This window comes from Acipenser ruthenus, chromosome 3, assembly GCF_902713425.1.
Source record: "Acipenser ruthenus chromosome 3, fAciRut3.2 maternal haplotype, whole genome shotgun sequence".
NCBI classification, from domain to species: domain Eukaryota; kingdom Metazoa; phylum Chordata; class Actinopteri; order Acipenseriformes; family Acipenseridae; genus Acipenser; species Acipenser ruthenus.
In genome coordinates, this window is record NC_081191.1 from 31,555,548 (window position 1) to 31,582,397 (window position 26,850).

General features: G+C 39.0%; 2 protein-coding genes across 5 annotated transcripts in view; both read right to left on the reverse strand.

Annotated features, from left to right (window-relative positions):
* The window catches only part of LOC117435483 (growth factor receptor-bound protein 10-like), a 166,753-nt gene that overhangs the window by 116,081 nt on the left and 23,822 nt on the right, over positions 1-26,850 (reverse strand). For 2 of the 4 annotated variants that reach the window (XM_034058680.3, XM_059012780.1), the window contains one exon: positions 741-862. The exons of 1 other annotated variant lie outside the window; for it this stretch is intronic. In XM_034058680.3, coding sequence (XP_033914571.1) covers positions 741-800 — 60 coding nt within the window. In that variant the 5' untranslated portion in view covers positions 801-862. The remainder of the gene's footprint in view (positions 1-740; positions 863-26,850) is intronic. One more of the 4 variants, XM_034058681.3, reaches the window with a different exon arrangement.
* On the reverse strand, positions 20,821-25,492 carry LOC117973457 (uncharacterized protein K02A2.6-like). The gene has a single exon (XM_059012779.1). The coding sequence runs from the start codon at positions 24,681-24,683 to the stop codon at positions 21,219-21,221; it is 3,465 nt and encodes a 1,154-aa protein (XP_058868762.1). The 5' UTR covers positions 24,684-25,492; the 3' UTR covers positions 20,821-21,218.

The following is a 26,850-nucleotide window of genomic DNA, read 5'->3' on the forward strand; positions in this document are numbered from 1 at the left end:
ATATTAAACAATACAGGTCAGGCTGGGCTGTAGCCTGCACTGATCCATATTTAATTTTTAGTTTTGTTTTTCTCTCGCTCCTCTCACTCGCTCTCTCCACTCTAACACCCACCAAGAGCTGCAGGCTTTTTATACCGTGGTCGAGGGGTTTAACTAGCTGGCAATTATTCTTTTACCCCTCGGCCACAATCTGCACGAGTTTTTTAAATTTCTACTAAACAGTATAAAACAAAACAAAACCACACCACTCTGCTACGCTGTCCTATTTAAATGCAATAAAACAAATAAACAATAACAAAACATACAGCGCATGTCTCTCGCCGTTATACATTTTTAAATAAATACAAAAACACACGGCGCCTCGCTGCCATATAAAATACAAATAAATCAAAACAAACAAATACAAAATAACACTGCACAGGGGCGGAGGGGGAGACCCCGTTCTAAAAATAAACAAACAAATCAATGTACAGGGCTCCTCACCCTGTTACAGGGGGTTACCAGAATTTTCTTTTTTTTTTTTTTTTACTTTCTTCTTGTTTACCATTTTTAGAAAGGCTTTTCTTGCTCTTCATGCCATGCCTGAATCACAATAAAAAAAATGTAATATTTTACATATGGACATAAAGCAAACCATAGTTATTATGATTAACAACGAAGTTCGGACAACAGATAATCCCACTTGGCAATAAATAAATAAAAAACAGACTATTGCATAACTCTTCATGAAAAGAAAATACCTGGCACACCTGGTAGTTTGGATGGTGTAGAAAATAGTCCGGACAGCCAGCTAAAGCCATTTTGTGTTCTCACGAATTCTTTGTAAGAAATTACATCCACTTTTTAGACACCAACCAAAAACCTGCAAACAGATGAAAAGCAGCATTACATTTTTAGTTTCACACAGCGTGCCTTCATGCTGGACACAAACACCATAAATAAAAGTGTTATCGGAGGACTCAAAGTATATTAGTAAGTCAGTGGGGGTTTTTTTCTGTTTTTTTTAAATGCCAACAGTAATAAACAGAGCAATAGTAACATATTAACACTGCAGTATTTTGTTTCACATTCTTGTAGACAAACGCAAGACACCACTTATTGTCCAACTGACATACCAATATGAACTGTAATTAGTACCTGTCAAAGCATCTTGCTATCCAGACACAAACCATCAGTGAGTAGCCTACAACCTAATGGCATTAAGAATGCATTGCTATTTGAGTAACACAACATTAACAAATACAAATAAATACATAAATAATAATAATAATAATAATAATAATAATAATAATAATAATAATAATAATAATAATAATTAAAAAAAAAATTTTTAAAAAAAAGACCGGGGCCAAGTGCAGACAATGTGACCTATGACCGTATTTCCCCTGTGGCATACATAGCATCCCATTGGCCTCTACTAGTCTTTGAACTTTGAAGACTATATTATATTGTAGCATTGATTAATAGATTAATTAGGACTAAAGTCAATGTATTTTGTATCTTGCTCTTAATTGTACTGTAATTCTTGATATGTATTTTTTGTATACAACTGTAAGTCGCCCTGGGTAAGGGTGTCTGCTGAGAAATAAATAACAATACAATATATGCTACAATTTGATTTGCTCGTGGCCTCCATGTTTTTTGACGCAGCAACTTTACTTTTAACAAACTTCATAGGTCAAAGGTCAAGGGTTAAGGCAATTTTTTGGATAGAGCCCATATGGTTTCCTATATCTGTAAGGAGTTATAAGCTGGTTTTGCATTTGAGCTTAAGGAGAGGTCAAAGATCACGAATCAAGGTAATTTCTGAATATTGCCCATATGGGTTCCTATCTGTGTTCCATAGTAACCATGATCCTATCTACACTCTAAGGAGTTAAGTTAGTTTTTACATTTGACCTTAAGTCAAAAAAGTCAAGGTCAATATCAAGGTATTATTTTTTTTTTTTTTAATAGAGCATATATTAATTCCCATAGGCCTCAAGAGTTTCAAGAGGTTTTGTTCAACGGTGTTCATTTTATACGCAATACAGAACACCCTCGCTATAACAAACCTGTTGGGGTCCAATCCTTTTGTTCGTTATATCAAGGGGTTTATTATAGCGAAAGGATGAACGATAAACTGTTGGAGTAAGTTAATGAGATGAGATTGTGAATAAATGTAGAATTACATGTACTTGTTCGTCTCATGTGTGCAGTATTCTGCCTTTGCTTTATCTTATTTGTTAAATAATTTAAAACACAGTACAAAAAACAGTGTATGTTTATTATCTTTTTTTTTTTTAATTTGAGGTAAAGGGGGCAGGTTTGTTATAGCCGAAGGTTCGTTATAATGAAGGGCATTATGGCAAGGTTGTACTGTATATGCAATTAGCGTAATGCTGAAATTTGAATGGCCCATGGCAGCCATGTTTCTTTACTGTAGCAACTTCATTTGGGCAAACTTTAAAAGAACCATACTTGGATCATGTATGCCAAGTTTTGCTTCGATCAGATTAGAGGTTTTGGAGAAGACATTTGTGTGTTAATTAGGTTATCCAACATGGCCGGAAAGAAATAATACAACAACAGCAACAGCGACAACGACAACGACAGCGACAGCGACAGCAACAGCAACAGGCTTCCCATCCTTGGGCCGGAAAGCCTAATAATCTTAATAGGTGTCCAGCATGTCCCCCTAATAATAATAATAATAATAATAATAATAATAATAATAATAATAATACAACAACAACAACACCAAAACCACCACACATTTGTATCTGTGGTTCAGTTTTCTTTTTTTTTTTTAACCACTGGCACAGATTTCCGAATGTTTAGTTAAACAAAAAGTAGACGGTCTGGACAGAGAGTACTTCCTGTGCACCTAATCCCAATCCCAATATCACTTTACATATAATGCATGATAAACATCCCCTGCTTACTAATGGCAATTTATTAATTTTTTTACAGGTCATTTTCTGCAATACGAAAGTTTAATAGGACCATGTGAAAGTCCTTAATTGTATGGAAACCTGCTTTTAAAAACCATAATTATATGAGGCGCTACAGTGGAGAATGAACCCTAATCTTTTGTAAAAACCTGAAATCAGGCTTTAATATACTGACGGCTTATCGAGCCCTCCACTATACAGTAAGTGTCCACCTCATGTGGCTATGCATGTAAAGCCATGTTACAGTTTAGCGTAGCACCAGGAGGTAATTTGCTCGGGGACAGTATTGGAGACAAATCCCAACCTAAAACCATGGTACATAATGAGTTAATGCAGGATCCACTATTAAAAATGTGGATTTTAAAATGTCATGCTTGAATTGTATGTCAAGATCATGGGCCACAGGAGCACACATGCCTTTTCTTCATCTTGTTCAGTTCTGACACCTGCAGTATTTATTTTACAGATTACCAGCACATAAATCTTTGAGGAAAAGCCTGCTTTGAAATGGGGTATGGGGGTTACAGTACAATCCCTGCACTGAGAAAGTTCAACAAACTACATGAAAGTTTCTAAGGCTGAGGCGATGCATCGATCCATCGTATCGGCTGAACACTATTGATAGTCAAGCCTGTGCATCATTTCTGTGTGAAGGTTATAAGCAAAAGTTAATTTTTTTTTTTTTTTTTTAAATCAGCAATCATTTTATTGAATTTCAGCGCAGTTTCCCCCGCTCGCCTCAGGTCTGACTCACTGAAGCTGTGTGCGATTGAGCTCACCTTCTTTTCCCTCCCCTCCCCCAAAAAATTACATGCAAACACACAAATGCATAAAACACTGTAGGGCTTAACAGTTCTTTATGATGTTTAATAACCAAGTCATGTAGGCAAACAAGGGTCAGCTAATGCCCTTTAACTAGTATCTTATCTGGATGACCTAAGGTAACTCAGGTAGCCCAGGATTAGTGATAAGCAGGGTCTGCAAACCCAGCCATCAATCCTCTCCCTATGCACCCTCTGAATGTAGGATTGTGTGTTTCATAGCCATTTCTACAGAAGCCCTATAGACCCCATTTCACACTTGCAATTTAAGGCAGCCCAGGGCTGCTTCAGGGCCGCCTTTTCTCCGGCCTAGATTTAGGCCGCCATTTCGATGTGGCCCAGGGCCTGCAATCCCAGACCAGGGCCATCCTTTACACAATGAACGCAAAGCAGACTTAGGCTGCCTTTTCATATCACATTACCAATTTGATTTTCTACGATTACACGGAAAAACTGATTTTCTATGATTTTTTTTGTTTCACATTTGGGGAGGGGCAAAAAAACATGCAAGGCTTTTTTTTGTTTGTTTGATCCATACAAATCCATACAAGTACCATATATAAACATTAACTGAAGCAGTGTGGAGTAGTGGGAAGCAGTGTGGAGTAGTGGTTACGGCTCTGGACTCTTGACGAGAGGGTCATGGGTTCAATCCCATGTGGGGGACACTGCTGCTGTACCCTTGAGCAAGGTACTTTACCTAGATTGCTCCAGTAAAAACCCAACTTATAAATGGGTAATTGTATGTAAAAATAATGTGATATCTTGTAACAATTGTAAGTCGCCCTGGATAAGGGCGTCTGCTAAGAAATAAATAATAATAATAATAATAATAATAATAATAATAATAATAATAATAATAATAATAATAATTATTATTATTATTATTATTAACACAGGCAACTTTGCTTTAAATTTACGTAAACATACACGTCTATAAAACTGTTTAGTGTTGAATAAGGCTTCAGTTTACTTCAGTCAGTATCCAGAGCTGTTCAAAAATGCTGAAAATAATAACAAATCACCCATAAAATTCAGATCAACAAGTCTGGCAAGGATGAATTTCATGTCAATGGTAATGTGCTGTTTTGTACTTCAAGCAGCAAGGCTGTAGATTGCACTCAAAGACAGACAACTGTATAACACATGGGAAGCACTATACATAAATTGAATGAAAGGAAACATAAAACACCAAACTTGGGATTCTTTTCTGTGCACAGTGCCAGCGTCTCTCCACAATCTGGCTGGAGAATGCTGCAGTTCTATTTTACAATAGCCATCCGGATGATTAAGACACTCTGAGTTGGCACTGGTAAGCTTTTGACCTGCATAGAATTTGAAAGTGTAAACAATTATTTTCACTGTAATATTGCAAAGCCTGTTATTGTGATTATTGTTAATGTTATTCAACTGACGATAGAACAGCAGCTTATGCATGGTGCATGTTGTTGTTATAGCCATATGTTCAGTAATCTTCCAAGAGAAGGGGTAATGTTGATGTTCAGTCTACTTAATGGTTAGGGACTAGAGAATAATAATGACAATGATAATAATGAGTAAACAATAGTTTAACGATCGTGTTTGTAAACAAAGACGGTATTTATGCAGGTTAAACACATACGTATAACTGAGAATAAACATGTGTCATGTAAAATTATATGACTTTATTGTAAATGCAATCAATGTTAAATAAGTATTTTTGTATAAATTGATTCCAGGTGTAAACGGTTATTGAATAATTCAGGGAGCAGTAGTATTAGGTGGTCAGTCATGAGCTTGTCTTGTGAATGTCAGTCCTTGTATGTACAACCTGTTAGTCATTTGCAATCTGAGTGTAGTATCCAGTACAAAAATACATATTTATACATGTGAACACAAGCAAGTTGGTATTTCCTGCATTCTAAATAACTCAGTTTTCTTGAGAAAATAAAGCGATTGTGGGTGGTGGTACCGTCACCCCATTACATTAAGTCAAAATAGTCAATTTTTAATATATATATATATATATATATATATATATATATATATATATATATATATATATATATATATATATTATACATACATACATACATGCATACATACATACACACACACACACACAGTGCCGTGAAAAAGTATTTCCCCCGTTTGATTTTCTGCATTTTTGCATATTTGACACTGAATGTTATCAGATCTTCAACCAAAACCTAATATTAGATAAAAGGAACCCTGAGTGAACAAATAACACAAAAAATTGATACATACTTCATTTATTTATTAAAGAAAGTTATGCAACACCCAATGCCCCCTTAGACTCAATAACTGGTTACGCCACCTTTAACAGCAATAACTGCAACCAAACGCTTCCTGTAGTTATTGATTAGTCTCTCACAGCGCCATGGAGGAATTCTGGCCCACTCCTCCATGCAGAACTGCTTCAACTCAGTGACATTTGTGGGTTTGAGAGCATGAACTGCTCGTTTCAGGTCCTGCCACAACATCTCAATGGGGTTTAGGTCTGGACTTTGACTAGGCATTTCCAAAACTTTAAATTTCTTGTTCTTCAACCATTCTGATGTAGACTTGCTTGTGCGTTTCAGATCATTGTTTTGCTGCATGATCCAGCTGTGCTTCAGCTTCAGCTCACGGACGGATGGCCTGACATTCTTCTGTAGAATTCTCTGATACAGAGCAGAATTCATGGTTCCTTCAATGATCGCAAGGCATCCAGGTCCTGATGCAGCAAAGCATCCCAAACCATGACACTACCACCACCATGCTTGACCGTTGGTATGATACGTTCTTATGTATGAACGCAACTACAATTTTTTTCATATTATATGCTTTCCTATGTCATCACCTTTTTCAGTGTGCAGTCAGTGCCACCTAATGTCAATAGTCGGTACATTTATCACTAATTAGAACAAGCCCTGTGTAAAAGTGGACAATAGGCTACATTCAAAACAAAGATATGGACAATTTGGGGAAAAAAGAGGTTCACGCCAATAACAGAATTTAAAAAAAAGAGCAAGAAAATGAAATAAAGAAAAGCACTTACTCACATAAACCTCACAAAGTCGTGGTTGCGTTCAGTGGGAGAAATGAGAGCATTTCCCCAAATACCTGAAAAAGACTTTTCGAATGTCATCTCAGACATAACTATGAATGCAGAATTTTATACAGCAGCCCAATCACAGTTATACAAAAACAAAAAAAAAAAACTCAGCCAAACAAAAACAGCTTAAGAAAGGTGGTAAGAAACATATATAAAAATAATATTGGTCAGAATATATTACCACACAAAAATAAGTCTCTTGTTGGTTTTGAGATAGCAATGCACTCGTGGTTGTGCCACTTGTGCATTACAGCTCAAACCAACTTGAGACATATTGTTTGGTAATCAATTCTGACCTACATATTATTCTATTCATATCAAAACTTGCCTCAACTCACAAATTTGCATTATGTTACATTACAGCCCCTAGTTTCCATATTAAATTATGGCATTCCCTGGTTCATATAATTTCCCCACAAGTATGCACAGTTTCATAAAGATCCCTCAGCAATACTCTTGATTCCTTTCATTTCAAGGTATGAATCTATACAAAAATAGCTAGGACAGGATTCTCAAATTGGCTGAAATTAACGATCATGCATGGATGCATTTGAAAAAACTTCCATGCCAGGAAATCGGCAAACCTTCTAAAATGAAACTAACAATTATAAAAAAAAAAATAAAAAAAAAATATGGTACCAAGATGAAATCTAAAAACGTCAGTTGCTTCTTGCGTCATAAAATATAACTGAACAAGGGGTCAAAGCGGAACAAACTCCATTTAAAAAAGGGTGGGAAATAAAAGGTTAACAGCCTACACTAAAACACACTGCTCTGGTAATCAAGAGGGAGCATTTACATCACGTTGGTTTAAACAGGTTGTCCACAGCACTCCATGCAAGCTAGTACTGATCTTATTTTGTTGTAATGTGACAAATTAAAAAAAAGTAAAACGAACGGACGAATACAGGCTTTCTGTATTCAGCAAGCCTGACTCAGTGCCAGGACACCCATGTTGACGTGTCTCAAAACATGCACTTGATGTAGGAGGAGCAGTGAAGGCTGACTCACCAACTCTTGCCACATACTTTAAAGCCAAAAGGCTATCAAGAGGATATAATCAGAGTTGTAACAAGTCACCAAAATTGGGACTCGAGTCGAGTCACTGGGGAGTAAAGACTCAAGTCGAGTTACTTTGAGTTCCGAAATTAGTTTTAGAGTAGATTAGCAATCTATACATAAAAATAAAAATAAAAAAATCTGTTCAATACAAAATTAGGATGCACAATAATGTGGTCACACTTGCCCCACTTATGTTCACCATTAAGTCCACGGTTTCTGCTTTGTTTTCGTCTTTCCATTTTAGTGAATTAGATTCCTTGATCTATTTATAAGCACATTTTGCCACTGTATAAAGACCCCTTTCTCTGTGCTCAACTGGGTTGGATGTTTTAATGAATGATACCACAAAACAAAGAACATATCTAAATATTTTCTCATTTCTTAACACTGACACTCCCTTATAGTTTTGTTTCAGATACATTAACCACATGAAAGGTAATTTGGTGGCATTTAATTTCACGTTGAGATATTACTTCAAGGTTTTAACACATAGGAGACAAATAGAAAAATAAAGTTTAGTAGTCTACTGTATTTAGTATTTACATGTTTCCCCTTGGTCACATGCTAAAGATTACATGGCCTGAATAATAATTTTTATGCAGATGACACCCAAATGTATGTGCATACTAAATCCGATGTTGATGTTGCTGCCTCTGTACTTGCTGATTGCATTTCTGATATTAAGAATTGGATGTCACAAAACTTTCTGCATCTTAACTGTGACAAGACAGAGGTTATGTTGCTAGGCACTGCCCACCAGTTCCGTAAAACCAATGCTGTAAACTTGTCAGTTGATGGTACTATGCTTGAGTTTAGATCCAAAATGAGAAATTTGGGAGTTATTTTTGATCCTGGATTAACTTTTGAACTTCATGTGCAGAATACTGTTAAGGCATCATTTTTCCACCTTAGAAACATCGCTAGGGTGCGACCAATGCTTTCTGCTTCTGTAGCTGAAATGCTGGTTCATGCATTTGTTTTTTCGAGGATTGATTATTGTAACGTCCAAATTACACTGTCCAAATTACAACATGTTCAGAACTCAGCAGCTCGTATCCTGACAAGGTCACGTGCAAGGGATCATATCACTCCTGTTCTGATCGTTCTGTGGGCGATAGGGCTTTTTGTTGTTATGCTCCAAAACTTTGGAACACCATTCCTAAAGAGATCAGGGATTCTGCCACTCTTAATGCTTTTAAATCTAGCTTAATGACCTACTTTTATAGAAGGGCATTTTTATGACTTATTATTTTCTGTTTTGTTTGTTTGTAAAAGCGCTTTGAGATGTTGCTTTTAAAAGGCGCTATATAAAATAACGTTTATTTTTAAAGTAACAGATACCGTTTCACAAAAGGTAATAAAAAGGTGTCTGTTGGAGTCCTAATGGCATAACAAAACATAATACCGTACTGAAAAAAAAAAGTACAAAACAAATTAATCTTTTAAACTATCTCTCTGGGCAAGTTTTATACTTTAACATACATATACATAAAACCAAGTTAAAGTTTTATTTATATGTATGTTAAAGTATAAGACGTGACCAGAAAGAAAGAAAAAATAAGTTAAGCCTTAGTAAGACTTTAAACATCAACCTCTAGTTTCACAGACCCCGATTAGCAGTGACCTTGGACTACCTAATATTAGTTTAGGTAAACTTCCAGATGTTTGAAGTTTTTATTAGTTTGCATTAGCTTAACAAATGTGTACTGTAAACAATGTTTTATTCAGAATTGGATTTAAATGGAAAATTAAAAATAGCTACAAAGCACCAACTCCCTTAAGGAGATATGGTGTCCATAAATAAATAGATAAAATACACAGCCATACATACATACATACATACATACATACATACATACATACATACATCCATACATCCAGCCACACACACACACGGCCTAAATAAAAAGAGAATAGTGAGCACCAAATACTTCCCAAATTATTTACTTTTATTGGAAATGTTTTCCATACATTCATTACCTTTACTTGTGTGTTAACAAAACATGAAAAAAACTCCTAAACAGTGCTTTTTCTGCTGTGTTTAATTGGCCCTGGCATTTTTTGTATATATATATTGTAAAGTAGCGGGTTATGAGAAACAGCAGGGAGGGGGTTAAAACCTCCCTGCTATAGAAATGCTCTGTTTTGATTTGGATTGCTTTATTGTTTTGTTCAATTGTTTAATTGTTTTATTGTTAATTATCATCCGCACCTGGGCGCTATTGGAAATTAAGCCCAGGTGCGGGGGTTTAAAAAGAGAGCAAGCAGTCTGCTCGAGGCTGCTAAAGAGAAGGAGGCAGAAGGAGTGCTCTGCTTCCTGGCAGTCCCGAGTAAGGTACAGTGCAAACTTGTGTGCTTAAGTTTTGTGGTACAGGGAAACGGCGTAGCCGTCCTGTGATAGTTAGGTTCCTGCGTGTGTAGTTAGTGCTCAGAAAGAGCTAGGGGTTTATTTTGTGTATTTTGATTTACTTTTGTGTTTATTAAAAAAATAGCGCGTGAGCGCTGGAAAAAATCCATTTCTCGTCTCTGGGTCAAATTCTTAAAGGGGCAACGAACCCAAGTGAGTGCAATCCGTTTACATTTGGTGTCAGAGTGTGTGGGCGCCCCTACGACCCTAGAAATGGAAAGCATTGAGGAATTAATTGCGAGGATCAGCCGCAATACTGCTGCTCAAATACAGCAGACCGCAAAATTTGAGAGATGGGCGATAGACATGGGGTTGGCACCGCCAAAGACTCAAGAGCGGGAGCCAACCGAGTTAGAGCAGTTGATCCAGGCGTGGGAGCCGCCGCCTCCGGAGCCCAGAGGGGAGGAGCCGCCGCTTCCGGAGCCCAGGGGGGAGGAGCCGCCGCTTCCGGAGCCCAGAGGGGAGGAGCCGCCGCTTCCGGAGCCCAGAGGGGAGGAGCCGCCGCTTCCGGAGTCCAGAGGGGAGGAGCCGCCGCTTCCGGAGTCCAGAGGGGAGGAGCCGCCGCTTCCGGAGTCCAGAGGGGAGGAGCCGCCGCTGCCGGAGCCCAGAGGGGAGGAGCCGCCGCTGCCGGAGCCCAGAGGGGAGGAGCCGCCGCTTCCAGAGCCCAGAGGGGAGGAGCCGCCGCTTCCGGAGCCTAGAGGGGAGGAGCTGCCGCTTCCGGAGCCCAGGGGGGAGGTGAAAAGTATACCTCCACCACAGCCCCGACCACCGCCCCTACGGTCCAGTCCGGCACCGCTGCGTCCAGTCCCTCACCCCTTGCTCCAGGACACCCGGCCGGTCTTCCCGGACCTTCCTGCGCTGGACCTTGAGCCCAGGAGTGTGCAGCACTGGCCACAGCTTTTCCCCTGGGTCCCTGCTCCGCTCTTCCCGAGCACCCAGACGTCGCTGGGCTGCTGCCAGACGTCGCTGTCGCTCCCCCTGTTCGCTGCTTCGCTTCCCCTGGGTGATCGGACATCACTGCGCCGGTTCCCAGGGGAAGATCTCTGCCCACTGCTGCATCCTCCAGTGCCACGGTCTACGCTCCGGTCGCCCCTGTTGAACCGTTGGGTCCCCTTGTCGCCGGTGCGCGGTCCTTACCTGGCTGAGCCGGGACGTGGACCGATCCACCCTCAAGCCTGCCCGTGGAAGAGGGCAAGAAGGGACATTTGTGGACTTGAGGGTGGGTGGTTATGTTTTAGGGGAGGAGGTGGCCGTCTCGTGGCCTGTGTCTTGTAAAGACAAGGGGGGGGATATGTAAAGTAGCGGGTTATGAGAAACAGCAGGGAGGGGGTTAAAACCTCCCTGCTATAGAAATGCTCTGTTTTGATTTGGATTGCTTTATTGTTTTGTTCAATTGTTTAATTGTTTTATTGTTAATTATCATCCGCACCTGGGCGCTATTGGAAATTAAGCCCAGGTGCGGGGGTTTAAAAAGAGAGCAAGCAGTCTGCTCGAGGCTGCTAAAGAGAAGGAGGCAGAAGGAGTGCTCTGCTTCCTGGCAGTCCCGAGTAAGGTACAGTGCAAACTTGTGTGCTTAAGTTTTGTGGTACAGGGAAACGGCGTAGCCGTCCTGTGATAGTTAGGTTCCTGCGTGTGTAGTTAGTGCTCAGAAAGAGCTAGGGGTTTATTTTGTGTATTTTGATTTACTTTTGTGTTTATTAAAAAAATAGCGCGTGAGCGCTGGAAAAAATCCATTTCTCGTCTCTGGGTCAAATTCTTAAAGGGGCAACGAACCCAAGTGAGTGCAATCCGTTTACAATATATATTTAATATCAGATATTGACTGACTAACTACTCATTTTGGTAAAATACAGCTGTTGCATTGTGCCCGGGTTTTTAATTAATTCAGATTCTCATTTTAGCCGTTGAAAAAAAACTAGAAAACCTACCGGTATAAATTAGTGGCAGTTACCTGTGCTGTGTTTTTAATGCAGTTTATTCATATTGTCGATTTACAGTGCTGGCAGGATGCAGCCTGCTTGTTTCTCTCCCGGTCGACTGTATAATTATTAAAAGCAAACTCCACTGCCGCAGGTACTTTATACTCTCCATGTTGCTTTTGTTTTGTTTTTTTCATGTCTGTGGCAACTCAAAAATCACTAATTTTCTTCAGGATTTTCTGTGATCAGTGATCAGAAATCTTTCTTAGCTTCCCGTCTACACATTTTGATTCCGGGGCTCCCTGCTACTTGTGACGTTATGATCACAGAACAGTGCTGTAGACTAGAAAGGTGTTTTCTATTTCCTTAGCAATGGTCTTAACAACCATGTCAGGAACCTGTTTATGTGCAAAATGACAAGATGACTGTGTGTGTTAGAGAGGGGCTGCACATATTGAAAATGAAAAGTTTGATATTGATTTTATCAAAGACAACAACTCGAGTCGAGTCAAGTCATTTGATGACTCAAGTCATTACAACTCTGGATATAATATATATTGCTGATAAAGGGAAAAGTCAGTCCAAATGGTAGATGAATGACAGGTTCTCTCAGGTCAAATAATTACAGACTTGTCACACAAGACATCACGTCTAATAAAGCTGAATTATGGTTATACAAGAGAGAACACATCACCCTTTCAAACAAATCAGTCACACTGAGAATATTGTGCAATACAATTACTGGATAAAACCAATCCTCGTCTTTCTGCTTTCTAGGAATATTGCCTATGCTTTCTACTTGAAGGGGAGAGGAGGAATGGCACCAAAATTCACACTTTGAAATAAACTAGCAAAATCAGATGCCGAAGCTGTACAGTTCTGCTCAGAATGTGCTCTGCAAAAAAACACACCCACTGCGATACCGCGAATGAGTGTGGGCAGTCGGAAGTTCTTAGGTCCATATCAGTTCTGTTATTAATTTTCTGAAAATGTTAGTATCTGGATCAGTTTCGGGTTGAGAGTAATAAAAGAACCCTTGCATCCCTAACTGCAAACATGTGTCTGATGAATGTAGCCAAAACAGTCAGTAAACACACTGAAAAGTAAGACTATGTGCGTATGACAAGTAAGGGAACCAGGTTTTGAGGTGTGTGAGTAGTGGAGTAGCGTGGGCGAAGCGAGGCAGAGAGAACACCAGGTGGGCAGCAGAGTTCTGGATGAGCTGGAGCGGACGGGTGGCGGACGCAGGGAGGCCAGCCAGGAGGGAGTTGCAGTAGTCTAGGCGGGAGAGTACCAGGGCCTGGACCATTCTTTAATACCTTCATCTACCAGAACTGCCCCCCCCCCCCCCAGGAATCTTGCAGCATTTTCAGCAAGGTTATTAAGGCTCATCTGTAGATGACTGATCCTTCACCGAACCGAGTGATCACTGTCATCTACTTATTTTCATCTTATTGGTATAAACACTAAATTTGAAATTAACGGATAGATACTGTTGCAGTTCACGTTAGACATCTGGCTTATGAATATTATTCCTGGAAGGCAGCAGCATGAACAGTATTCTGTTCCAACAGGTCACAGGCGCCTGTTGAAGTTTCCATCTGGCACATTTACAAGGCTATAAAAATGACAGGGGGGAGGGGTCGGCAGAAATATATAAGAAGTTTTAAAAATAAGTCATCTAGGAATTTCCTTAGTCTGGATGTGCTCACATGCATTTTAAATAACACTGAATCATATGGCTGATCACACCTTACTGTAAGTGATGCCTGCTGCATTTACAAATCAAAGCTATACCTGTGCTAATTATACAAAGCTAACACGATTTCATCAGCCATGAGCAGTTAAGAGAAATTTACATTTGTAATTATTTTAATTTCCCCTTCCCATTCTGTGAGAAATTACTCGAACATTACAGTCCAGAACAAGAAAACTTTTAAATATAAACCTGAACACTACAGTAAAATCGTAGGCCTTAAGGTTTCCTTTAAGCATACTGTAAGCAAAACAGCAGGTACCCATCTCCAAGAATACAGATTATTCTAATGTATCAAGGAATACTGTAAAACAATCAAATGAGCAGAACAAAACATCTACTTTTGCGATGATCTTTCAATTTGCAATTGCTGGTTTCCTGTAATTGAAAACTAACATTGATATGCTGAATTATGCCATGCTCTCAAATCATTTGACAGGCTCAACTTCTACGGGAACAAAAAAATTCCATGCAGTCACTGCCCAGTCCACAGAAGGCTGCTGTTTAGACTCCAGGGGAATACATTGAAGTGTCATAAATCAAAAAGAATCATGTCAAACTATCTTCTCTGTAAACACAACCCTTGACTCTGTACATGCAATACAGCAAGTTCAACACTGCCAAGTTGATTTGGGGGAGCAGTTGCAGCCTGCTTATTTAATACGAGTGATTTTAGAAGCACGTGGCTTAGAAAGTCAAAAGGACAACAAGGAAGACCAACAGTTTGCTATCCATAGTGGTACAGTAACTTGGTTGTTGCGCACACACACACACACACACATTTTTTTGCACTGCACCCAGCCAAGTTGAGTTCATTAATCATGTGACGTCACTCGCGCTTCTCAGCAGAAACTCAACATGGCAGCTGCACCAACAAAGGCCCTGTCCACACTACATAATCGATCGAGAACCGTACTCAAGACTGTTCTAATCAACCCAGCTCAAAGCGTCCACACTAAAAAGTACTGTTTCATGTTTAGTCAGGCTTAATGCACCCACACACTAATGGAATAGTTCAGTTGCAGTTCCTAGCAGCACAATGAACAGTGGAAATTAATAGGATAGTATCCCACCATGCACTGTATTTTACTTTAAAATAAATGTGGTATGCTTCATATTAATAATATGGTGCATATTGCTAAAAAGAAATCCCTTTAAAACAAATTGAGCCGATTTTGTTTTCATAATTAAACTCAGAAAAAAAGCTGTGAATTACAAAACAATCTTTGTTTTTACCTTCATATCTTGCCTACATCTAATTCTGGTCCCCATAATTATTACAAACAGAGCTGACAATTCACGTGAATTGTTCATCCTGATCCTACTTTTAACTTGCAATTCATTTTTGCAGTTGCCTAATTTAAACGTTGTGCTTTTGTTAGTTAGTTATTTTCCCCACTAGTATAACAGACTTTTTTTTAGGCATTAAAATGAATACCCATTGAGGAGTGTACACTGATAGCAAGTCCTCCTGCGGTGGTAGTGAGTCTGGTTCTCAAGTACGTTATTAAAACGCTGCGTAGTGTGGATGCAAATCACATTTGGCACGGTTAAGCCGGTTTAAAAGGTAACTAATACGGTTTAAAAGGCATAGTGTGGACAGGGCCAAAAAAAAAATTCAGCAAAAGACAGAGCTAAAACATTTTCTGTATCAATATGGAGGATGGTGGGCTCCTATTCAGTGTTGCAGTCATTCGATTGATCGTATACAAGTCAATACAACAAATTCCTAGATCTTTTTCATAGATTCCTTCTTCAATTTCAGTACCTCCCATATGATATTTAAAAATGAAAATATTTACTGCCTGCGAAAATAACTGTTGAAAATAAGATCGAGATTGCCAAAATCCCCTAAACGTTGTAGCCATCATGAGTTGCTTTTTAAAGTATGATCCGAAATATAATACAGACTTTAGTTTACTAATTGGACTTCGGACTGAAAAAAACACAGAGAAACCCTAAAGGCTAGTTTAGACGTCAATCATCCACTGTTTAACCGATACACCATTCATTTGACATAACCGATACACAATTCATATTTCGAGAGATGAAACCATCCCACACACTCAGTACAATTTTTTGTTTAAGCCAACATTCCCCAAAATGGGGGTCGTGACCCAAAAATGGGTCAAAGCAATGTTTTCGATGGGTCGCCAAACAATCTACAAAATATGACGTTCAGTGCTCACTATTAAGATTTTGTTTCACTATACAACTTCTTGTGCTCATAATGGAAATAAATATTAAAACATAAATCATTAGCAGTAATTATGTAAAAAATGTTTTGTTTTTTTTAAATCACCAGTCTTCTGCTTTAAATATCAACTGGAAAATAAAACATATGAGGACATTTTATTTGCGTTGTGATTTTGAAAACAGCCCGTTGTTAAAATGGATGCAAAACAAAGAACATCTAATCCTACTTGCAGCTCAAAGAAACTAATTCTCGCAATTACCTACCTTCTTATATTAACTTTGTTTTTTCTTACATCGGAAACGAGGATGAGCCGCGTACTCAGTGTGTCATTTGTTGTGTAGTATTGGCTCACAAAAGCCATCCAAATTGAAGTGGCATCTTGAGACACGGCATCCAGATTGCGGACACAAGTTTTTCCAGAAGCTGACTAATTAGCTTAACAGCAAGATGTTCTTAAATTGGTCACTGTTTCAGAGGCGGCGATGAATGCATCCTACCTGGTTGCAATGCATATTGCAAAAAACAAAAAACAAAAAACAGCACACAATTTCTGAGGATCTAATATTACCAGCAGGAATCAACATGTGCAGTGAAATCCTGGGCGCCAGTGCTACAGAAAAAAACTTAAGTAATTCCACTGCTTTCTACACCGTGGAGCTCTGGCCTGTAAGGACATGTCTGAACTTCATGATATTTTAAATGCAGCAGTTAAGGTTGTGAACTACATTAAGACCGGTGCTTTAAATGCATGTTGCTTTTAGGCTTTGTACTGTGAATCAGGAGCCGATCATGAAAAGTTATTAACGCACACTGAGATACATTGGCTTTCCCATGGGAAGATGCTGCAGCCTCTATTTGAGTTTCAAGAAGAGGTGCGCTCCTTCCTCACTGAAAAAGGCACCCCTTTGCTGATTTTATTGATGATAATAAATTGGCTTCTTTAGCTAGGACACCTTGCAGATTTATTCAGTTACCTAAACGAATTACATTTAGAAATGCAGAGAAAAGGTGGTAATATTTTTGAGCAGCACTGCAAAATTGAGGCATTCAAAAGTAAAGTTGCAACTGTGGCAGAAACAAATGACAGAATGCCATTATGAAATTTTCCCACTTTTTGAATTTATTGAAAAGAACGAGGAGTTTGATGTCTCCATTACCTAACAGGTATTTGACCAGCATTTAAAAGCCCTTTAGGATAAGTTTCCGGACTGCATTCCTAGAAACTCACATGATGAGTACGGCTGGGTTGCTGATCCTTTTGCCGTGGACGTAGCAAATCTCTCTTTGCCATACCAACTGGAGTCACAGCTCATCGATCAGTCATGTGACCTCTCAATAAAAAGGTACATACATTTATCAATTTACCTCTGAAGTTGTGGCTCCTTGCTGTAGGCAAATACCCAGAACTCGCTGGTAAGGCAATTTCAGTTTTACTGCCATTCACCACCACCTATCTGTGTTAAGCAGCATTTTCAGTTGCAACTATTAAACAAAAATACAGAAACTGCATGTAGGTAACGTGTAGTGTAGTAATTGTCAGTAGTGGCTAGCCTAATCTTTGACAGGTTGTCGGTACGTTTGCAATGCTTGATGTTGAATTGAAAATTACAACTGGTATTCAGTGTGTTGCAACACAATTTTAAATTGCTATGTTAGTTTAATACCATTTTGTACTAAATAATGAATTTGATAAAAGCAAACATTTTAGCAACCTGTAAAACTATCAAAGCCTGAATGCTTATATAGTGTAGTTACAAATAAAAACCGTCGCTTTGATTGGTTAAGTATTTAAAGTGAAAATACCTAACAGTTTTGGGTCGTGGGTTTATTATTCCTGTCTTCATTTGGGTCACCAATCAATGTTTGGGAAACACCGGTTTAAGCAATCTATTCCTCACAGACTGCGTGACAATAGTACTGGAGGGGAACAATTTAAAATGACCAAAAATCGGGTGATTACACAGCAATGAGCCTGTGTAGAGCAACAAGTCATCAACACACTTTTTTTTTTTTTTTTTTAAATCAAAGTGTTAATATTTTATCCTGGTTACTGTAATTCCAGTAAAATGCTAAAGTTAATTTGTGGACTACTGTAAATAGGATTACTCTCAAGTGACACTGCTGGATTGTAACTAAACCATTTAATATTTTGTATTGTTATTGTAATGCCAGCAATAAGAAACCGGTATGTGTTTCTTAGGTTTTCCTGTTTATTTTAATGCCAGCAATGAGCCAATTGATGTTCATAAACATGACATGTTTGAAGTGTCTTCAGGTGCTTTACTTACTATTACAGCAACAAGTCTGACTGAAATTTTTGGATTACATTTCTTTTATATATAAAAAGAGAGAGAAAATGGTGGTAATATTCATTTTAAGAAAAAAAAGAAAACATAATTGGTCATTATTGAAAAACAATCTGGGAACAAATTAAGAGGGACATATGCTGAAAACATGACTAAGGTAAGAAACCTTATTGTATACCATTACCAGTATCTTTCTATTTACCATATCTATCTCAGACACCTGTATATACTGTGTACGGCAGCCTGAACTAGTATAAAACTCTGTAGTATTAAAATTAACATAAAATCAGTAAAAAAAATAAAAAAAAAAAAAAAATCAAATCCACAAGCTAGGCCTACTACATTGTATATGACATAGAATAGATTAGAACGTGGATGTAAACACTAGTAGTAGTCGTAGTAGTAGTATTAGTCGTAGTCATAGTACTTAGGAGAGTGTATGAAGACAATAATACCAACGCATGTTCAAAAGTCACAAGTTTCAAAATTAAATCTTTGCTTGTGCCCTGGCACTTTTCTCATTACAAATGAAGGACTGTAGATATCCCTATATTTGTGGAAAGCTTGATTGACAAGCCTTGACATTTCCTGACCTATCAAATTAAAGCCAGCAGAACCACATGTACAGTGCAGCAAAGTAAATAATACATGCCACACATAGCTAAACGTATCATTGCAGACATGTGATTCACACCCCCGGAGTACTTGCCGAGCAATGTGAAACATCCAAGACAAAAATTTGTTATGCTTCACAGACCAGTATTTTTACAGGACCCATGTTTACAGCTATGGCCAAAAGAATAAAAGATTGATATTAGGGCTGTCAATTAAATCACTGATAACTTCTGCGATTAACGTGTTAAGTTTTTGGGAGATTCTTTTTTTTTTAACGCACGTTAATCACACTCCTGTCTTGTCCTTCTTAGCATACCGTAATTAAATGTCCTGTTCCTGCAGCACCATTTTAGTGCATGCCAGGATAGAATGAGTGTAGTCATCGTTTGAATACAAAATTAGACACAGAACCTCATTATGTAGCAAAGCATTAAAACTGAAGGACTTGTGAATGGGACGTTTATTTTATTTTAACTTTTTGACGGTTCGTTGGCTAGAAAGAGGGTTACTTGTACCTACCGTCAAAGTGAGCTCCAGTATCACAGAAGTGCATCTAGTCTGCTGTACCACCTGCATGCTAAACAAGCTTTCACTTCTCAAAATACACTTTCTAGTAGTTCTTCTGCTAGACGACGACAACAACAACAACAACAACGACAACGACAACGACAACGACAACGACAACAACAACAACAACAACATGTCAATTTTGACAGAGTACTGCAAACCCATGAAATAAAGCAAAATTATATTTTTACAATTATGGAGGCTATAACCGTTACTCAGTGAATGTTTTGTTTTATTTAGGCAATTTCGAGTTATTAAGAGAATTTACAATTATTTAAAATGGCAATGAAAAAACAGAAGTTTGAGTAATCGAAATTGTAAAGGAAACTGATAATTGTTAATGCAGTAAGGCGAGTAATAAACTGACTCCATTGTCATTTAGCAGTTGGTTCAAACAATTTAACAACAATGCAGGATTGTATATAAAACTTTAAAGAATACAAAAATAGGAAAACAGGATTTTTATGCTGTTTTTTGGATAATGATAATAATAAAACAAACTTAAAAATGAGACGGATGCGGTAATTGTATCAATTAAATATGTAAGATTAAATCTCTTGACAGGAGGGGGGGTTGCGAACAGAGCTTAATAAATTAAATTAAAAATGTAATTGTCAAAACATTTATCCTTCGAATGACGTCATGACAATATTTGTTGACCAATTTCTAACTCTACGTTATGATTTTGTTGGCATTCAAATCATACCCTAAACTTCAAAACTCGTAGTTTTTTGTTTTGGCTGAATGTTGATAATAGTTGCAATGCGTGTGCTTGCGACAGACCTAACGTATGATTCGTCACGTACGAAGAAAAAAAAGGGGGGGGGGGGGGGGGAATTGGGGCTGAGAAACAAGCAGCCTATTCAACTATTTTTTCACTCCTGAAAATCAGGCCAAAAGCGATGTCCTTTCACAAGAACTGAACAGGAGGCCTAACAGCCTGGACGAAGATGCAGCCATACTGTCAATCAAGTGTGAACGTGCTCGCAAAATTGAGTTCAGACTAGATATCATTCAGGATTTTGTGAAGAAAGCATGGCGGTGTGTCCTTCTGACGGCTTAGGGATCCACCAAAGATGAACGATTTGTATGCAAGTCACTAAGCACTTTTAATATCTTATATTGAAGATGCTATTGTTATGTCTAATAACATTAATATTATTATTTAGTTATACATATATCTATATATATATACGGACACGGTGCTCTGGTTCAACAAAAGTTTCTTTATTGTTCCCGCATCACATACACGGAAGACTGCGCCTGCTCAGTGAGCTAAGCTAATACTACCAGTAGGTGGCAGCAAATAACTAACACTCTTAAATCCAATACATAACATTTCCTTCCTGTTAAATGTTGTTGTCACAAATTGAATCATCTACATAACTAGAGGTAGAGGGTGGACTGCCTCATGCCTCAAGCTAGCCAGGGGATTATTCTGCCCCCTTCTTCTGGCTTGCTCTCTATACACTACTGAACTATTTTAACATGCAAGCCTTTGTTGTTTTACTATTTATTTATTTACGCTGTACCGATAATTAAAAAGTCAAATGGTTGGGAGCTTTCCTACTCCGAACAGGATAGCGTCTCTCGACAGCATTTGGTGACGGTTCTGCCATGTGTACATCTTGGTTCGTTGAAGGTGGAAACAAAGGTTCTTTAGCATTGGTTTCAGCCTCAATGACCCCCTTGGAAGTTGTGTTTGCAGTTGGTGAACATGCTGTGTAAACCTCAATAGGCTCTGTCAGGGTTGGTAATATTTCTGCTGCAGGATCTTCATTCAGATGGGTGCCAACACAATCCAGTAGCTGGTCAGCATGACGTCTCCAAGACATTCCAGGTCCAACATCCACAGTGTATGAGACAGGTCCAGTTTTGGCAGTAACAACTCCTGGAATCCATTTATCTCCCTTACGATATTCCCGTGCCAGCACTGCCTGACCGACTTGAAATTGTCTGTCCTTCGCACTGTTTTGTCGTTGTGCTATTTGCAACCCCTGATTCTTTTCAACATGTAAAGACATGTCTGGTTTTAGCAGATCCAATCGTGTGCGCAGCTTGCGTTTCAAAAACAACATTGCTGGAGATTCATCTGTTGTTGCATGAGGAGTATTTCTATACACAAGTAAAAAATTATCTAGTTTTTTACTAGTAGTTGCACTTTCCTTCGCTGACTTGAGTGCATGCTTCATGGTTTGAACAAAGCGTTCAGCCAAACCATTCGTTGCTGGATGGTATGGGGTAGACCTGATATGTTTTACGCCATTCGTTTTCAAGAATGCTTCAAATTCGCTAGAGATGAACTGTGGGCCATTGTCACTTACAAGCTGCTCTGGAATACCGTAGTGACTGAATAGTCCTCTCAGCACCTGAATAGTCTTCGCCGCAGTGGTGGATTCCAGTATGAAAACTTCAGGCCACTTCGAGTGAGCATCCACCACGATGAGAAACATTTGTCCGTTAAAAGGACCTGCAAAATCAATGTGAATACGTTGCCATGGTCTACCTGGCCATACCCATGGGTGGAGTGGTGCACGACTTGGCATATTCTGGACACGTTGACATGATGTACAAGATTTTGCCTTCTCCTCAATTTGTGTGTCTATTCCAGGCCACCAGATGTAACTCCTTGCTATGGCCTTCATTCTGACTACTCCAGAATGTCCTTCATGTAGCATATCCAATACTCTGCTTCTTAACTTTGCAGGTATGACAACACGGATACCCCACATTAAGCACCCTTGGTACACAGACAGTTCATGGCGCCTTGCGTAGAATGGCGTCTTTACAGCAGGGTTGGCTTCTAGCCCGCCTTTTAAGACTTGCTCTAGAATCTGAGACAGTGTAGGGTCAGTTCTAGTTTCTTTTCTCACTTCAGCACATTTCACTGGTAGCTGTTCCATTTGGTTGCAATAAAACACGTCGACTGTGTCAGGTTTGTCTTTATGTGTCACCTTCAATGGTAATCTTGACAGTCCATCAGCATTCCCAATATCGGAGCCTTTCCTGTATTCAATGTCGTATGTATGGGCAGATAACAGTAAAGCCCAACGTTGCAGTCTGGCTGCCGCTAATGATGGAATTCCCTTCTTTGGACCAAAAATGGTTGTGAGGGGTCGGTGGTCTGTGAATAATGTGAACTTCCTGCCATATAAGTATTGGTGGAATTTCCGTACACCGAATACTATTCCAAGAGCCTCCTTCTCGATTTGTGCATACTTCTGCTCAGCCTTACTGAGAGTCCTGGATGCAAACGCAATTGGTCTTTCTTCTCCACCAGGAAGGACATGAGAAATAACCGCCCCCACTCCATATGGTGAAGCATCGCAAGCAAGGGTAATTGGAAGGTTTCCATCAAAGTGAGTTAAAACCTCTGATGACACTAACTGTTCCTTAGCCATCTTAAATGACTTTTCACAGTCCTTAGTCCACTGCCATTGCTTTCCTTGACACAATAACGCATTTAGTGGACTCAGAATGGTTGCTAGGTTAGGTATAAACCTACTGTAATAGTTTAACAGTCCTAGAAATGATCGCAACTGGCTTACATTTTCTGGTGCAGGCGCATCCACGATAGCTTTAACCTTTCCAGGTGACTTGTGTAAGCCCGTAGCATCAATGATGTGTCCCAGATACTCCAATGATTGTTTAAAAAACTCACACTTGTCCTTCTGAACACGCAGGCCATACTCTTCCAGGTGTTGCAAAACAGCATCCAGATTGTTAAGATGTTCAATCTCATTTCTACCTGTGACCAGTATATCATCAAGGTAGCAATGAACACCAGACAGTCCCTGTAATATTTGGTCCATGGCCCTCTGGAACAATGCAGGAGCTGAAGCAATACCAAAAGGTAAGCGGTTGTAACAGTACAGACCTTTCTGTGTTGTAATAGTCAGGTACTTTCTAGATTGCTCTTCCACCGTCATTTGCAAGTAGGCGTTGGACAAATCCAACTTACTGAAGCACTGACCTCCCGCTAGAGAAGCAAACAAATCTTCGATGCGTGGGATTGGGTACTGTTCAATACACAGAGCAGGGTTTACCGTAACCTTGAAGTCACCACATAGCCTCACGGTGCCATCCTTCTTGATAACAGGTACAATCGGTGTTGCCCAATCACTGAATTGCACTGGTGACACTACTCCATTTTCTAGCAATCGGGTCAATTCAGCATCCACTTTGGGTTTGATTGCATATGGTACCGTGCGTTTTTGGCAAAACTTTGGTTTGCTGTCAGGTTTCACAATTATCTTTGCCTCAATTCCCTTCATTGTGCCAAGTTCCTTTCTGAATACAGAGCTATGCTTAATCAGAACTGCTTCCAAATTGCTTGGCTGAGTTAAGGATTTTATTTCCTGCCAGTTAAGATTCATTTTCTTAATCCATTCCCTACCAAACAAAGGTGGGTAATCACCCTCAACAACATATAGCTGCAGTAGCTCCATCTGACCATTGAGTTTCACCTGTACATTAATTTTTCCACTGGGCAAAACTGCTTCTCCAGTATAAGTTTTCAACACTAGGTTCGTATGTTGCAAGGGAAAATTACTTAACTTGTCTACATACATTTTCTTTGATATCAAGGACACTGCAGCACCAGTATCCAGTTCCATTTTCAAAGGGTTTCCCTCAATTTCTGGTGTGACCCAAATATTGGCCGTTTCACCTTTAAGAGTAAGCACATTCAAAGCCAATTCGGTATCTGTATCAGCATCATCACTTGACTCATTTACTTCCACGTACTGCACACTTTTCTTCCTCAGCTTGCTACTATGCGCGTTCCCCTTTTCATGCTTTTTCATTCTACAAACGCGTTCTATGTGACCCTTCTTGCCACAACAACGACAATCCTTTTCTTTAAACCAGCACTCCATTTCGCTGTGGGTATCCTTCCCGCAACGCCAGCAATTATTAACCGACTTGCTTCTCCGTGTCAACGTGAGCTTATTTATATTAGGCGGAGCGTTTAGTTGTTGAGATTCTCTAGCAGCCGTCTCCATTGATACAGCAATCTCTGCTGCTTTTTTTGAACGTCAATTCAGCTTCAGATAAAAGACGTTTCTGGATCGCTTCCTTTCTCAAGCCACATACCAATCTATCTCTTAATGTATCATTAAGATGTGTGCCAAACTCACAGTGCTCTGTTAATTTTTTTAGCACTGCTATATACTGCACCACAGACTCACCCTCTTCTTGATTACGTCTGTGAAAACGAAACCTTTCGGCTATTACCAGAGGTTTAGGGGAAAAATGTTCCTGCAGTGTTTGTACTATTTCATTATAGCTTTTAGCACCAGGCTTTTCGGGCGCTATTAAACTCCTTAACAGGCTGTATGTCTTACCCCCAATCACACTTAATAAAGCCGCTACTCGCCTTTCTGCTGGTATGTCGTTTGCTGTGAGGAAGTGTTCAAAACGTTCGATGTAAGTGTTCCAGTCTTCTGTATTTTCATCGAAGCAGTCGAGTCGTCCTATGATTGCCGCCATTTCTTCCTTCTGTATGTAGCCGTCGTCACTCGTCTGGGTATTGAAAGTTATTTAGACAAACTGTAGCGAATCAATTATTGCCGGCAGCTGTCCAGTAACTTAAAACGAATCCTCGTCGCCACTTTATGTTATGTCTAATAACATTAATATTATTATTTAGTTATACATATATCTATATATATATACGGACACGGTGCTCTGGTTCAACAAAAGTTTCTTTATTGTTCCCGCATCACATACACGGAAGACTGCGCCTGCTCAGTGAGCTAAGCTAATACTACCAGTAGGTGGCAGCAAATAACTAACACTCTTAAATCCAATACATAACAGCTATTTTTGTTTTAATTACTGCTGCTGTTGCACTTTATTGTGCACATGTATACATTATAGTTAACATTCTTGGGTTTGAAACTGGATGGAAATGTTACCTTGTGAAAGCGATGTGGTACAGTGAAACAGAATGAAAAAGCTTTGCATCTCCGCTTAGTGAAAAACTGAGATTTGCATCGCAACTGAAAATAAGTAAGTAAGCCACAGATACTTAAATGCAGTGGTAGTCCAGACAGTAAAATACTGTAATGCCATTTTAATTCAAAGGTCATTACACATAACACTGCATGGCAGTTAAACTAAGCACCCTGACATGACGATCGTCAAGTATACTATAGTAAAATAGGATTTTGCAGCCTTGAGCAAACGTAACTGTACAACAAGTTGCTTACCCACGAGGACTTATTTTTAATGTTGACATTTGTATATTGTATTTAAACTGCTGATGCGCGGAGGCACACTTTTGTTAATTGTAATCATATCGGTCCACTTAAGAACCAACCACTTATAAAAATCCAATCGTTTTTATGCGATTCTTTTAAAAATGGAGTGCACTGTATTTAAAATCCCATCACCAATTTTAAACGCAGTAGAACTAAGTTTTAAACAATAGACCTCAGAATTCCTCAGATCAAGTGGAGCCAAAGTCATATGCTTTGCTTTTACAAAACTAGGATCATCAGAAATCACCTACCTACCTATCTCTATCTCAAACTCTATCTACATATAATCATGTGTGTGTGTACATTTATATATAGTGATTTATATCAATTCGCACCAATTTTTCTCAAGGAATAAATAAGCACACAGTCACAACAACATGAACTTTAAAATTAAATAAATACCTAAAAAAGAACTGTAACTTTCTTGTGATTAGGCCCTCCCAACATGCTCTGTTTTGAAGCTGGAAATTCTGCTTTAGTATATGGGCAGGTAGCAATCCTTAAGCTGGCACCAACGCTAGTAATTGGAAAGGATATGCATACATAGTTTAACCATAGTTTAAAAAAAGCCTAATTTTCCACACTAATGTTTTGCATATATGTAAAGAACGGTTTATACAACTACTGCATCAAAATAGATTTATTTTTTAACACTATTATGAGAACCGTTGTGTGTGCACTGGTATTTGGGTGCACTGGCAGCCATGTGGTTGAAGGCGTGCTTATTATTTAGATGGATTCTGAACCCAGCAGGCCTAACTAAAACTGAATACCAGTTAGTCAAATCTTTGGGGAAATTATAGTAAAAAACAGAACAATTGCAATATATCATAAAATGACAAGGGATAAAAAGGCAAGCCATTCACACAATTAAATGACACAAAGCTATTTGCTATTTAAAAAACTG

Coding starts and splice junctions, on each gene's coding strand:
- LOC117973457 (XM_059012779.1), bottom strand. CDS start 24,683: ATGGAGACGGCTGCTAGAGAATCTCAACAACTAAACGCTCCGCCTAAT.